The sequence below is a fragment of the Myiozetetes cayanensis genome, unplaced genomic scaffold (assembly GCF_022539395.1).
Source record: "Myiozetetes cayanensis isolate MyiCay16 unplaced genomic scaffold, myiCay2020 scf16, whole genome shotgun sequence".
Taxonomy (NCBI): Eukaryota; Metazoa; Chordata; class Aves; order Passeriformes; family Tyrannidae; genus Myiozetetes; species Myiozetetes cayanensis.
Window position 1 is genome coordinate 9,541,444 of NW_026087270.1, and position 16,271 is coordinate 9,557,714.

General features: G+C 40.3%; 1 protein-coding gene across 2 annotated transcripts in view; it reads right to left on the reverse strand.

The window, feature by feature from the left end:
• ADAT1 (adenosine deaminase tRNA specific 1) overlaps positions 1-16,224 on the reverse strand; it is a 26,569-nt gene extending 10,345 nt beyond the window's left edge. Inside the window, exons 1-8 of one of the 2 annotated variants that reach the window (XM_050311127.1) lie at positions 15,980-16,224; positions 15,157-15,225; positions 14,390-14,444; positions 13,498-13,628; positions 11,790-12,408; positions 9,581-9,726; positions 7,268-7,367; positions 4,619-4,705 (exon numbers count right to left, since the gene is read on the reverse strand). In XM_050311127.1, coding sequence (XP_050167084.1) covers positions 4,619-4,705; positions 7,268-7,367; positions 9,581-9,726; positions 11,790-12,408; positions 13,498-13,628; positions 14,390-14,444; positions 15,157-15,225; positions 15,980-16,148 — 1,376 coding nt within the window. In that variant the 5' untranslated portion in view covers positions 16,149-16,224. Of the gene's footprint in view, positions 1-4,618; positions 4,706-5,262; positions 6,684-7,267; positions 7,368-9,580; positions 9,727-11,789; positions 12,409-13,497; positions 13,629-14,389; positions 14,445-15,156; positions 15,226-15,979 lie in introns of those variants that run through there. The other variant, XM_050311128.1, reaches the window with a different exon arrangement.
• Between the last annotated feature and the right edge of the window lie 47 nt (positions 16,225-16,271).

The window sequence follows — 16,271 nt, forward strand, 5'->3', positions numbered from 1 at the left end:
GCAACTACTAGAGCACATGTGACCACAGCCTCATGGGGTCTCAATCTCCAAGCAGACAGCAACAGTACAGTGATTTAAAAGTGCATGCAACAGAAATTTAAAAAGTATTTTAAACAGCTTCCTCAAAGAGCAGACAAAATCAATAGATTTAGTTAACTCATGCTCAATTTCTGCATTAAGCTTCTAAGAAATATTCAACATAGATACAGGAAAAGTGCTTTCAAATTCTAAGTACATTGTATATGCATAAAAACCTTATGTGACTTGACTGTACCTCAGATGTAGTTAAGGCTCTGAGCTTTAATAATGAAGAACCTGTGACCTTTTTTTGGCAGAAGCAAACACCAGTTTGCTGCCCCAGGCAAAGTTCAACACAGTCACAGCATCTCTACCCTATCCAACTCTGTCTGACATACATTTCTTGCATATTTCCCTTTACTATTTCAATCTTGCCCCTACACTGCTGTGCAAGGGAGAGACAGGGATTCTGATGGCTGTGTGCCACAGACATGAGAAATGGTCCACAGACTTCACTCTGTAAGGTAACACAAAAAAGCCTTACGCAAATCACCGTTACGCTTGAAAACATTCACACGCTCAGCTACATGCAAGGCTGAGCAGGAATGGGCTCATAAAACACGCAGCCTGCAAAGAAAAGCAATACACTGCAGCAATGCTTCCTTCTCAGGTAACAAATCCTACCTTTAACCCCATACTCAGTTTCAAACTTTTATGTTTAACCCATAACGTACTTTCAAGATTGCAGACACATTGCACGTGAAATATACGCACATAAGCACAAGGAATGGACCAAAATATTACTCATACAAAAATTAATGAATCACGTCTAAGAGGACAAAAGCTCACAGATCTTCAGTATATAAAAATCTGTTGTGAATCCATAATATAAGGGGCCAAGGAAACCAGACTTTAGCTGCTTATATTAGTATCTTCTTCAATGCTGCAGATAAAAGGCAGTCATTGCAGGCAAACTTTGTAACTGACACGAGCTGTGAAGAAGATACAGATCAAAGTCCCAGAGTGAGCCACCTCAATAAGTGAGTTCCACTCAAACAGAGCAAGTGTGAACAATAACACGGGGTTCTGTAGCATCTGGAAGATTATTACTGCACTGCTGGGTTCTATCTCGGGAGACCAGATTTCAAAACGTTACTGAAAAATTGGAAAATGAGCTTTCCAGTGTCACCTGAGACGTGGAAAACTGAATCACACAGTGTAATAGAAAAAAAAAAATCAAATTGTGAGATAATTATGATGGCTAATCACGGGCAGAAAATGCCACTTAATAACAGCCTCTTCAATCTGGCAAAGACCTAACAAACATCTGTAATGTAAAATATATAAAAGACTTTCTTAGATCAGAGGGCCTAACTGTCCCAAAGGCCTCTATGCAGTGGTAGGACCACTGCAGGAATTATTTAATGTACAAACTTTAAAAGAAAACTGAAAAGGGACTAGAAAATTGCAACAAAATTCCACATGTGTTTGTGTTGTATTGTGATTGTTTTTAACTGGAGAACAGCAGTGAAACTGCACCATCAGTGCCCCCAGTGACAGTCACTTTCATTAGGCCAACACTTCCTTACAATCACCCTCAGTCACTCCAGCAGCAAATACTTAGTAGTCACCTTTTGTTTCAGGCAAAAACTCTTAAACATGAAGCCCAAGTGAACATTTTATACTTCAGCCTACGGAGCCATCTCAAAGTCCTTGCACTCCTCTGTACAACAGCCCACCCCCTCATCAATTATGTGCCACTGGAACTGGAATCATCCATACTGCAGACTGAACAGGAAGGAGGAATAATAGTAAAATCTTAATTGTGATGGCTCCTGACTACAATTTAAGAGAAAAGAGGATTAGTCATCCATTTAACAAGCCCAGCAAGAAAGGGTAGGTTTATTTTACAAAGTCTCCTTTAGATTCAAAGGGTCACACAGCCAGACACACCTTGTTCAAATAGCAATGCCTGGTGACTCTGTATGGTGGGTGTCACTGTACAACAACAGAAGGCTTTCACTTCCTCAGATGATGAATAGGGCATGTTTTTTCTAAGAGGGGGGAAAAAACCTAATTATGCAAAAAAACTCCTTTGCCCTGTTACTACTGAGCAAACTGCAAACAATACCGCAGAGGATTTCACATAACATTTCAGATTAGCAATGACACAACACTGTCCACCTATGTGTCATCATTCCCTGAACACTGAAAACAGAAAACATGAAAAGGGAAAAAAAAAAAAAAGATGGATTTATGCACCAGTTATTTCAAAACTCTAACATGAGAGGGAGTCAACTGAAAAGAATGAAGCTTGGCAGGTGGAGGTAAGAGGTAATAAAGAAACAACATTTTAGTTAGTCTAGATAGAGAGATGATTGAGAATTGAAGTAAGGCACAGAAGGCAGATCATAGAAATTACCAGAAAGGAAGGAAGAATGGGACAACCTAATACAGCATTATCTGGTTCTTGGTGAAGAAGTAGTGCATGCCAGCCAAACACCACCTCCTTCTTAGTCTCAGCTGAAAGCAAATAACTTAAATCCTAAAAAAAACCAATGGCTGAATGATGCTGAACATCTTAGCTAAGCTTGCCTTCTAGGAGAGCCAGCAAAGTTCTGGCCACAGTAGGCTCTCAATCTGTTCCAATTTAACAGTGCCCACACTGATCCTCTGGACAGAAGCAAAGAATGAAGAAGAAAGGAAGACAAAAGAAGCAGGAGAAGCAGCTTTAGATACACAAAAGAAGAAAACAAAACATCAGAATCAGTATAAAACTTTAACTTCCCTGGTTCCTAGGCCTAACAGTGGACAACAGTTAAGTTGGAAGGAAGGGTTAAGTGAAGAATGATCCTTGTCCTAATACACCCTGCAACTACAAAACAAGCTATTCAGCAAATTTGAAATTATTACAGAATGAGTCTTCCCCAGTGGAACAGAACCAGTTAAAAAATGAATCAGCTGCACAAGCTGACTGGTGAGCTGGCACCTCTACTGTATATGTAGAGTTTGTGCAGCCTAAAAACGGCGTCACATCTGTGAATCAGCTGGACTTTGTTAGGAGTAGTCCAGACAGAAAAACAGCAGAGGACAAAAAAGTCAAAGGAAATGGCAAAGCCACTTGAGTCTAGAAAAGCCCTGAGGTGAAGTGACTTTATGTAAGCAGCACATGATCAGAACAATGAGTCACCTACCCAACAACGCACCAGTTCACAACCTGTTCTGAGGAAATTATGATGGCTAAACAAGTGAGGACAAACTCCTACCCAAAAGAAGCTAGTAATAGTATATTTTATAATAATATTATATTTTATTATAATAATAATAATTTTATATTTAAAACTGATTTAAGAAGAAAGTGTAGCTCTACTTTAGAACAAGTTGAAAGCATCTCATGCTGACATCAGAACTTTGAAATAGTTATGAGACACTTCTACAGGATTTTTAATTTAACAAAATTCAAAAGCAAGCAAGATCTATCAATTAATGATCTGGGGTGCACTTTGGCTAATTTCACTGCATCTACTGTGTTGGTACCATGAAAGGCTGAAAGGGCCTGTCTCCCCTGCTTACAGCCACACACCTCCTACTTCCTCTTTTAACTTTCCATGAGCCAATTCAGCTCATAAGTCCAAGAGAAAACACAGAAACCAAGAAAATTGTTTTCATCCACATTAGCTAGTTGAACTGACTCACTATGGGATTGGAGAAGTGCTGTTGATACAAGGGAGAAAGCAGGAAAAACAGCCAGTAGCAGCAGAGACTGCTGTGGGACCATCCCTATCAGCAGCTACAAGCAGTTAAATTAGCTCAAGAGTTGGTGTACCTGCACCCTAGAGCTGGTGAAATCATACCTGGAAATAAGTCTAAATAAAATAAACCTTCCATGGCAATGAATTTGGAACCTTCTACCTCTCTCAGAATCTCTAAGCCAAAGAGAGAAGTTTCTGTGTACGTGAAAATATGCCTTACTTTATGGCAGCTGTTTGGGCTGGAATGCCAACAAATACATAATGCACATAATGCTAAGGCAGACTGGATGATTACTGCAAGTAATTGACTCCAGTTTGATAAACCAAACTTGTTTCTAATAATGTAAAGGAAAATTCCAAGTATGGCCTCTTTGCACAAAAGCTTCCTTCTGTTCCTTCCAGAAAGTCTCCACCTATGTAACACATGCATTGCACAAAGAGCCCTACACACTATCTCACCTTATTAGCTCTTATTCCACCATACACCAAGAAAAGATTTTAGCCTAGACTTAAAAAAAAATGGTTTTACTGAAACTCTTCCTTCTTGTGAAACAAAGAAATGGCATTTGATAGAATTACTAAACACCAACTAGATATCAAGAACCCCACAATTTTCGGATGCGGGGTTTGAACACCACCAAGGGCAGGCAGCTGATCTAATAGCCATGTTTTCAAAAAAAAGATACTACTGCCTCATCTTGTGTCTCTTTTCACATTTTTCAAGTATCAAATTTCAACAATAAACTTATCTGAAGGAAGATTCATGAGCAGATTCTAGTATCATCACAGTGTTCTTTGGTTTCATTAAGATAAGCTCACTCTTCTAAATGCAATAATAATGTCTTTACCGGAGAGTGTCTGGTAGATCCTCTTGTGAAATACTTGTCACCAGCTTTTGGAATTTATGGAAGAGTTCCACTTTACAGATCTTGGATCTGATACATATAAAAAGAAAAAAATAATTAGAAATCCTGATAGAAAAAATAAATCAGAAGTTTACCTCCCCGTGAAGAGCAGAGATCAGTGTCTGCTCCTCCACGTCTCCTCCTGAGGAAGTTGTAACTGCGATGAGTTCTCCCCTCAGTCTCCTCTTCTCCAGGCTGAACAAATTAAGTCATCTCAGCTGCTCCTCATAAGGCTTCTCCTCCAGACCCTTCATTATCTTGATGGCCCCTTCTCTGGACATTATTAGCTTTATATTCTTCTTATTTTCTGGTGCTCAAAACTGCCACAATACTCAAGGTGAGGCCACCCCAGTGCAGAGCAGAGCAGAGCAGGACAATCCCCCCTCACCTGGCCAGCGATGCTTTGCGTGATGCCCCCCAGGACATGGATGGCCCTCCTGGCTGCCAGGGCACTGCTGACTCATATCCAGCTTGCCATTGACCAGGACCCCCAGGTCCCTTTCTACAGAGCACTGCTCTCCAGCCTCTCATTCCCCAGTCTGTATGTACATCCAGGGTTGCCCCATCCCAGGTGCAGAAACCAGGAGTTTTCTTTTTCAAACTTCATAATGGTTGGTGATTGCCCAGCCCTCTAATTTGTTGAGGTCTCTGCAGGGCCTCTCGTCCTTCCAGGGACTCGACAGCTCCTCCCAGTTTAGTATCATTGGCAAACTCAGTGTACCTTCAAGTCCTGTGTCCAAGTCGTTTATGAAGATGCTGAAAAGCACTGACCCTAAAATGAAGCCCTGTTGAACCCCACTGGTGACCAGGACATGCAAAGACACTCTACAATTTAATCTTCAACTTAATCTGTCAAAGGTTCATATTGTAGTCTTTGGTGATGTAGTTAATTAAGCATTAACAAAAGCACATACCAGACATTTACCTACAAATTCCTTTTGGTCAGTCAGCTTTACCTTCCTTGATATTTAGTGTTATCTAGCATATTGAAGGGGAAAAAACCTCACTCTCTGGCAATCACTGTGAGATTCCTTGAGAGAAAAAAGAACATAGAAATACTTATCATGTTTATTATTAACCACCACCACCCCCTACAAGGCTGTAAATTTCTTATTTTCATTATAAAAGTTCCTTTTGTGACTGTTTATCATCAAAGTGTAAATAGTTTACTTGTTCCTTGACTTTTTTTTTAATCCTGATTTCCTAAGGAAACAAGATGTTTGTAATCACAGTCTTGTAGACTCTAATAACTTCTGAATGTTTTAGTGAATTTCGAGCACATATTGAGAGGAGGATCTCTCAACACTAATTAAGTTCTAACACTTCTGTGCTAACTGGCAGCTAGCAGATGGCTCTCAAGTTTTAGAGCTGATACACAAATGCTATGTAACAAATTTAAGCCTCCTGAGAAAAAGGGGTTGGTTGGTTTGTTTGATCTTTCACACGTCTTCTGGAATACATTACACACCACATGTTGAAAACTACTATTCTACAGTGCATACAAAGGCTGTCTCAAAACACACACCAAGTCACCCAGGTCACCCATGTCAGCAACACCCCGAACACCAAGACTGGTCACAAAGCACAAAATTCCTCTTCTTTACACGGAAAATTTGAAAATACTAGGATATACCAGTATGAACTTTAGTCAAGTCAGGCCTAACCTCAAGAAGCTCAGAATGTGCAACTTCCAGGCATGTGAAGAAATTCTCCACAAGAATTGTCTAGGCTCCCCTTATTATGTTATTCACTACTCAGGATTATTGTCATTCTCCCAGAAAGTCTGGAAAAAATGAACAATATGACCATTGATAAACTGGTAGTAGAAGCAGCCAACAACTAATACACGAACCCTAACTCTCAAGCTGAATTTCCACAGCTCACTGATAATTTTGGTCACCTCACCTAAACTGAAGATAACACAGAGATGGAGAAATTTGTCTTCAGATGTTACAAGTAATTGTTCTCAACCACAAGAAAAATACGTAACTGTTTTTTTAAGCATCACCTGTTGATAGAAGATTAGGAGATGTTTTAAAGAGCACAGTGCCAAGACCACAGTTGGAAAGGTTACATGTTTCATGTTAGGAATGTGCTGCAAGCATTTCAATACATTTTCAAACTTTAAGGTAGAAAGTCATATTTCAAAGTAACACTTCTAACAATCATACACCCAGTTCAGCTGGCTTGGCTCTTACAGAAAAAGAAATCTGTAAAAAGTGAACCTGCAACATACACATTTCCTTCCTAGTCATCAACCCCAAAAAAACCATAAAGCAAAAATTCTAACTTCACCAGTAAATATCCTTTTCATAAAAATTTATCATAGTCAACTGCCATTATCTACAATGCTCTCAGCAATGACAAAGAACCAGGATAAACTTGTTAACTCTCATTTAACTTTTTTATTGCAACTCCCCTCTCTCCCTTACACAGTGACTCTCCCGTTTTCCCTGCTCCCTACCTTCCCTCCTTTTTCCCATTCCCCAGACTTCCCTCTACTCTGACAACACTCCACACATCACATGAGCTGACAGAGACATGTATGCTAACAAATAAAACGTGTGTCTGGGTATTACAACGTTCTCACACCTGCTCTGATGGCTCCCAATCCCCTTCTTTGTTGTTCCCTGGCGGAAGCCATTTGAGGTGACATCCAGAGGGTCCTCAGGGACTGCACTCCAACTGATAGCTGTAGGAGAAAGGATTAAGAACAAGGGAGATGCTCTTATCACAAAAGCAGAACCTAGCAGTTCCTATGTGTTCACATGCTGCTTCCCAAAATAACTCAGACTAGAAAGAGGACCATGGTTCTCTAGGGCCAAAATTTCAGGACCTAAAAGAACAGGTAAACTTCATTTAATTTTTTAAAAAAATTAAAACACGCATACACACACATAGAGAGCTTTCATGTTAATTAGATCCTTTAAGAATGCGTGCCTCTAAATATCTGGCCTCCAGCTTTGTAATTCTCCCTTTCTTAGGGGGATTCTACTTTCTTTTGCACATCCTGTCTGGACAAAGCATGAAGAAATTTCCAAGTCAGATGGCTTATTTTCACATCAGGCAGTGAATACTCCCCTAAGCTACTTGCACCAGTCATTCAGTGTTTTCCTTATTAATTTATTGTTTGCTATTATTTTATTGTGTAAGTAGTTCTATATTTGATAACTGATGTACATCAAACATCTGTGGACTTTACTTGAAAAATATTATTAGCTAGTAGACAAAAACAGTTTGCTGAAAGAGGTAGAAAATGGCAACAACCTTATCCTTTACCCCAATTTTAGGAACTTTGTAATCATCTTAGACTGTAAACTTCATAATGCTGAAACTCTGCATAGGACACATTACAATTTATAAGTAACCAGCAAAGCATCAGCAGTGTTGGCAGAACGTGGCATGTCCCATCTGCCCCTGCACATCAGGTCCTTTAACTTCTACTGCCACAAGACAACTTCTGTTCCCTAAGTTCTCCCATTTCTCTGTGTTCCTAACGGGCAAAACAGCTGCATGTTCATTAACTCTAAAGACCATCTTGCCATCCAAGACTCTCAAAGACTGGTTATGATTCAACTGCAACTGTCAGACTCCACTAAGTGTCAATTGTACCTGCACTGTGATTGAAGTACAATTCTGTATCACTCCACTAAATTACAATCTTGTGTAGCATGAAATAACATTACATATATACAATTGGTATTAAACCCTCCACATGTAGAGTATCTAAAACTCAGCTGCTCAGAGGACATGAGATTATGACAAGCAGATACAAAGTCACTTAAAAATGAGAACACCTTCTATTCTTTCACTTCTTCACAATTATCTCAAACTTCAAAATATTAGAACATGTTTTTCTTTTTTAAAAATACCAGCTGAAATGTTCCTATCGAGCATATTTCAATGCTCAGGGTAACAGCCCAGAATTTAGAGTTTATTCTGATTTTCACTCCTTCAAGAAAAGAATCAACCCAGAATAATTCATATGTGCAAAAAACCCTGTGATAAAGCATCATTCATTTAACAGAATGACCTGAAAAGTGTACAGAAAGACAGACATACACTGAATTTAGTCACAGTTTGTTTCAGATCTTTTTTGATAACTGAATTGGCACTATTTTTCAATGATGAATTTTGTTTCCTATCTCAGAAAATCAAAAGAGTTTCCTTCCTGGAACTTATAAATAACTACAATTTAACGAATCTGAATTCCATTAAGGAACCCTTTGTTTCCATTCTATTTTATCATCAGCTCTATTGTAATAGAAAAACTTCCAGTTTTGCTTCAGACAGCAGAAGGCAGGCATGTCCAAGTTTAAAGAAACTGCTTTAACATACACAGAGTGGCAGCTCCATTTTTTTCCCCAAATGAGACCATGTTGCTAAATCACAACGAGACTTGCATATTCATTCATCACCATGACAAAACATGCCATGTCCAAAATCTCTATCAATTAAACCTTTACACGATACTACTCTGTATTCTTTCTTCGTTCAGATTTCTGGAGCAATTACAAGCATAACTCAGCATGGTAAGTCTTCTTTTCATTACCAAGGAGAATGCAAAACTAACTGAAACAAGAAGTCTTTTGATATTTTTGTTTTCTTCGTGCCCTGAGAACTTTCGTTTTCCCTGGTCATTTTCTGTCTGTGTTTAAATTATAAATTCTTAATGTCATCAACCAAGTGTTTATTCAGTTTGAAAACTCCCTACAGGAAACTAGAGACCGAGCTGAACAATATTAATTATTAGCAATTAAGTTATGACCTGAAATTAATTTCCTGCTGTTCATACTTTGCCTCTGGCACTGGCACTGAATGACGTTCTGTTCCAAACAATCCAAACCACCTCATTTCTATTTGGACTTTTGCACTCAGTTATGCAACTGGCCCAAGTTAACTCACCTGCACTACAAGGAACAAGTTTTGTTTTGCTGTTAGTTTGACCTTCCTGAACTGCCTCACGACTGTGTTCGAATCGAAGATCCGACTGCAGCAGCTTAACTTCCTGAGCCAGAAAACCATCTGGTAAAGATGAGATGTGCTTACACCTAAAGTAAACCCAAAAAAATGCAAATGATTTTCAGTCTGCTCTTCCCAAACAAGCCCATTTGGTGTAAGTTTCCTTCATCTAAAATATGTTCCTTTTTTCATTAAAACTGAATTCAACATGAGTTATAAAGGAGAGACAATGAGGTTTGGAGGCATTTTTCCCTTCAACAAAAAGTATTTGTTGAAAAAAACAAAAACAAGCCAGATTAGTTTATTATGACCTTGACCATTCTAGAAAAACTACAGTGAATTGATTTTTTAAAAGGTCTATTAAAAGCTAGTACGCAGGATAAAAGCTGCAATATACTCCTGCAATCACAAAGAAAAATAATAATAATAATTAAGCACTTACATAGTCAATCACATTACATTAGCAATTTTTTAATGAGCCTAAAGGTTCATAATCAAAGCCAAAATAGACACAAAATATACTTGCAGTTCCATGTGTAATCTCATCTTTGTTATCTTAAATCACCGTTGCATACTGAATGAGATTAGCATATGACAAAAAAAGGATATGTGTTTAATCACCATAATATTTACATAGAGCAGGAACAAATTAAGACTGATGTCTTGTCAGATGCAGTAGTCTGAAAAAGTGCAGTCTAAGAATAGACTTTGCAATTGAAGAATAATGAGGCTAGGCAAATTCTTGTCACATGAGTTACAGAGGAAGGAAAGGATTATACAGAGAGCTCCACTGGATAGGTAGTTAGAGTTTCCCCATTAACAGACTATGACCTCTCTTAAAATCATCCTTGAAGGACGCAGGGCTATGGACAAAAGGAGTTACTAAACAAAGTTAAACCTTTCATATGAACTGGTCTAGTAACTGCCTCTTCAAGAAAATGGTTCAGCTCCCTGGTTTCTTTCTTGCTCTCCTTTCTCTCTACTCTGTCCAGATCCATTTACTCTTTACTACTTGCAGATGCCTTTGTTGGACTCCTTTAGCCTCCCAAGTAAGAAAAACATCCACTTCCTATCCTTTCATTGCTGAGATAGTTTTCATCAGTTCAAGGATCTGAGGAGAAAGCGAGCCAGGGCACAACAGATGACTTTCCTCATTTAGCAGCACTGCACTTCCACGTAAATTTCCCTGAGGTGACAGGTTGTGTTAGGAGAGCTCTACTCCTGACAGCAGGGACAGAGATTGAATCTTGGATGTAATTCAGACTAAAGCAGCAGACAAATTTTTACCACCACGGAAATGCATATAAGCTTTGCCTTTCCAGTGTAACACAACCCTGTCTTCTTCCAGTGGACCAGTGCAAGCTGTCACATGCTAGTCCTGAACATTTCAGTAAATCAGAGAACACCTGAGGTTGGAAGAGACCTCTTGTAAGTCATCTGGTCCAACCGCCCCATCTCCAGCAAAGCCACCTACAGCCTGCTGCTCAGGAGTGTCCAGATAATTTTGAGTAACTCCAAGATGGGAGACACCACAACCTCTCTGGGCAACATCTGCCAGTGCTCCATCACACTCACAGTAAAAAAGGGTTTCAACTTCAGGTCTAGCTGGACACCCTAATCCTTTTGTGTGCAGCTTCTTTCCATCTGGGCAGCCCCAAGCATGTATAGATGCAGGAAGCTGCACTTTCCCTTGCTGAACTTCATGATGTTCCTACCTTTCTCCAGCCTGTTGAGGTCCCTCTGGATGGCAGCACAATGCCCTGGCGTATCAGCCACTCCTCTCCATTTTGAGTCTTCAGCAAACTTGCTGGGCATATCCTCTGCACCATCATCCAGATGATTAATGAAGATATTAAACAGGACTGGATCTAGTACTGACCCTGGGGTACATGGCTACTTACACCTTCAGCTACACTTTGCCCAGTGATCACTACTCTCTGGCTCTGAGTCTGAATGACTCTGGGCTCAGCCACTCAGATTTCAATCCACATGTCTGCTCATCCAGCTCGTAGTTTAACAGGTTCTCTATGAGGACCTTACAAGATGCAGTGTCAAAAGCTTTCTGAAGTTCTGATATTTGTGTGGCACATGCTGTCTTTCCAAATTCACTGTATCCACACACGCCATCTGATTTCCAAAGGAGAGCGCTTACCTTTCGATGATTGCTCTCTGCATGGCTTCTTGGCTATACGGACACTTCCCCACTATAACTGCTGACAGATACACCGGATGCTGCAGGAAATGCATGAGAAGAGCTCCTTGGCACCCTAACACATTCCAGCGAGCCAGTTTATCACTGCAGGACATAGAGCATGTTCTGTCTCCACGACCTGGCTTCACTCGTAATAATCCCACACAGTGGTAGCCCAGCCCAGGTGTTCGGGCATCATCCAGCTCTCCAGGCACACATTTGGCTCCAGTTCTATGAACATCTACTACCTTTGGTCTCACTAAGCCAGTCTCCTTATTAGCTGTTTGCACCTCTGCAGAACATTCACAGCATTTTTTATTTGTGTTATCTTCTCGTTTTACGGATTCTTGCTGAACAGGCAGGTCTTCAGTGATTGTGGAAAAACAACCATCATCTCCAGTCTTCATTCTCTTGATTGCACGATTACTTGCCATGCTCTCTGCTTTCCTTTTATCTTCTGGACACAAATGATCGTGGTTACTTCTGCACTCTGCTGATTGTCCAGCTGCATCATCTGCAGTCACTGGCTTAGAAAGCTGGTTCTCTGGTTCAGTGATTGGAATAATAGAAGCATCTCCACCTAGAACCAAAGAAATAACATAAAATTAGCCAAAACCACATTTCATGACTGGAACATGTCATACCAGTAGTATCACAACTACTGTTGCTTTCACAGAGTTGCACTCAGGAAAATTTAACTACAAGAACGTGGTTTTAAAACAACATTGTCCTGTGCAGTGATAAATCAGATTTCACTGAAATTTGAGCCAATATATGCTCAGTTTCAAGTTTTGCTTTCTACATAAGAAACAAGCAAAATTTAGAACAAAATCTGTAAAGGAAAAGGTAACAAAGGCATTTGACAGACTACAACCAGTGCTGAAGACTTACAGGAAAACCAGTCTGATCTAACTAAACAACGTGAACCTCAAAAGAGTAATTAAAGAATAATTTGTCAAATAAGGGTGAAAACTTCAATCTGTATCACTGAAACAAGCTCAAAGCAAGCAAAGCAAGTCTGACAGGCCTGGTGACAAAAAGAGCATTTTCCATGACAGAAATTTCATTGCATTCCATAAAAAGTTCTGAGTTGGGGAGCTGGAGTTGTTTTGTTGGTGGGGCTTTTCTTGTTGTTCTTCAGGAGTTTGGTTTTAGTTGGGGGGGGTCATTTTGGGGGTGTTTTTTTTGGTTGGTTTTGGTTTGCTTGTTGGTTTCAGGTTTTTTGTGGGTTTTTTGGGGTTTTTTGTTTCACTGGGTTGAGGGGGGTATTGTTTGTTCGGTTGTTTTTAGTAACTGTGGTAAATGTCAGCATTTTTTATTAGAATTTTAATCCAAGGAGAATGTTTAAAGCAAAGCAACCACACAATATGACAGGACCTTTAACGAGTATGTTAGTTTCTGGAAAAGAAAATCCTAGCTATTATTGCTTAAAGTGAAACATTCTACCATATAATGAGCAGTATATCAGATTTACTGAGCTCTCATCTGGTGAGATAAAATGCCACATCTATCTGTAGAGGACCAGTCAAGTACATCTTCAGGCACATACCAGTAACATGAATTACTGCCTCACTCCCACTCCAGACCAAAGAGAGACCAAAGAAAGACAAGGGGCAGAAAAGATTCTAAAAGTGGGAGCAAGGTAATTGGTTCACTCCAGCATACTCACATGGGGTATGACTGGAGAAGAAAACAAATATGATATTTGGTTTGAGTTTCCATTTTCCAGTTTCAGTTCCCGGACTAAAGATACTGCACTGCTGATGGGAAGCTGCCAGCCACATCTGATGGAGAAGGTACCTGTTAGGCAGAAAATTTTCATGAAACATTTACTTCATTTTTGATGCATGGGAAAACAACAAAACTTAGATGCCCTCTAGTGCCTGTTCTTTCCTGATGGAGTGTATGAGAAGCCAATCAGTTATTCTTCTACAGATAGATGGGATCCAACATACTCCATAAACAAAAACACATAATTGGAATTTCAATAACAGACCTCAAGGAGTTGGATTCAGTGGAGTTAAGTATCTCCTCAAATTGTGTATATAAGGTACTCTCCTTCCACTGTGTGCATTTCTACCAGCACTGGAACTCATCTGATCCTGTAAGACTCGGTTTGGTGGTATCGAATTGCAAGAAGTGTAGTCATTTCTGCAGAATTACTATTCTCCTGCCTCAGTTCCTTGAACCTGCTTATCCCATGTAAACAAGAGGACTGGTATGTGGGAAACAGCAAAACTTCTACCCTTGACCAATAGTTATCAGACCTGCATTGATGTCACATGAAATTAGACCCTAATTCTTTATAAAGAGGCTCTACAAGAACACAGAAGAAACAAGCTTTTGTACAGAGACCTTTAACACCAGAAGTGTTGAAGTAAGGCTAAAATCTTGCTAACAATGGGAAACAGTGTTGCCTGCAGAAAAAATAATGCAGTGTTTCATTACATTCTCCTATCTGAAGCTGCAAAATATGGCTATTTCAGCAATAGATCAAAACCATTTGTATCTCAAGCACTTCAAGTGGCGTTGAGTAACAGCACACGAACTTCACGCCTCACCTCTGGAAGCTCCTCTTGGCCACAACTTCAGCATGACTGTCATTCAAAATGTCTCCTAAAGCAACAACCAAGTGAGAATATGAATCATGACTGAAAAGCAGACAAACAAAGCAAACAGAATTTCACATAGGACAGTTCTCCAGATCTGTTAGCATTTGAAGGTTTAACATTGGTATTACGTTATTGCAACATATTTAAATTTCCAATCACCACAAAAGGAGCCTACACAAATGAAGGATAAAAATGGCAGAGCAAGGAAAGCCCTGCAATAAATAATGAGAAATGGCAGTTGTGGGCAGTCATGTATCTAACCCATACACTTTTGGTACAAACACTTCAAACTACCTAGTTTCAGAATATACAGTAAGGGAGAAAAAGCCTGTTAGTGCCTTCCTGGTGTCACCCCTATCCAAACTCAGTAGTGGCATCTTTTGCATCAGACCACAGCCAAACTAGACTGTCAGGTAACCAAAGCACAATTACTTTGCTTGTGTTTTGCTTTGCTTTTAGCTATAATGTCTTTGAGTATGCAGACTCAAGGCCTAAGCTAAACATTTCAACATACAAAAAGTTCATTCACCTTTAAGCCAGCAAGTGCAGCAATCTTTCAGGTTGTCTAAGCTCCTCTCTCTTTCATAAGGTGAGGTCTGGCTTCATTCCAGAATAAGTCTGAGCAGAATGCCTTGTACATTTTTATTGATTCTACGACACCAGCAAGAGAGAAGGTAACATAGATAGTCCGTTCTTGAATTTTACACCATACTTACCATTTTTTCTCATTTTGTTCTGGCCAATACATTTTGTTCCAGTTCCCATAGCAACAACTTCTTTAGTTACTGAAAAAGAAACATTAACTGAACAAACTATCACCAACTATTGCCAGAAGTGATGCTCTCACACAGTCATTCTGGTAAGACAACACACAGAACATCGTGTAGAAGGGAATGGACAGGGAGATAGGCCATGCAACCTTACAGAAAAGAAACAGATGCAGAACTGAATACAGGAGGCAGAGGCACCAGTGTGAAGAAAAGTCTATGATGGCAAGGCAGGAACGCCATTACAGGCTTGATGTGCCAGGCAGCACAAGTGGACACTGGCAGAGCATTCCCCAAACACGTAAGTAATAAACACAGGATACAATCTGCCTGACAACACTGAAGTGCCAGGTAAGAGAAAGGAGAATAAACACAAGTGCAAAATGCAGTAAGACAGTCTGTTAAAGGAGAGTAAACTGAGAGCTTTCTAGAATTCTTTCAAATAGCAGCTAAACATTTTAGTGTTTATATTAGGAATTCAGGTTCTGCCTAGACCTTCAACACGTACTGAACAGCCAAATGCAGGCTTTCACCTTCTTAGTTAGTCTGGGAAGAACAGCGTTTCACTATAACCATCCCTTTCCAGACAGAAGTTGTAAAAGCTTTTACAATCACAAAGAGTAAAGAATTTGGGTGGAGATAGAAATGGGACAGGAAGGGGTGTATGCTTCTCTTAAAAGTCATCTTGGGGGCGGGGGGGGGAAGCGCATCAAGGACCGCCACCTCCTCTCCCCCTTCCCCACCTCCCACCCCTATCCCAACTCATTCTTACCCTGGAGGTTCCCTGGACTACCGAGAACCTCAGTCTGGGCTGCAGACTCCACTTTGACAACAGCTGCCAGTGAAGTCCATTCCCTCTTTGGGTCTGGCTTCCCCTGCTTGGGGAGTCTCGTCCTGTAATGGAGGTAGCACAGCCCAGCGATTTCATCGGCTGACCACATGGCTGCCGGTCAGGTGCGGGTTCCCTCCCTGCCCGTGACACCCCGCGAACACAACGCGGCCACCCGCACCGCCACCCGCGCCCTGTGAGGACACGGGCGGGGACACGGCCGCGCACGCGCCCC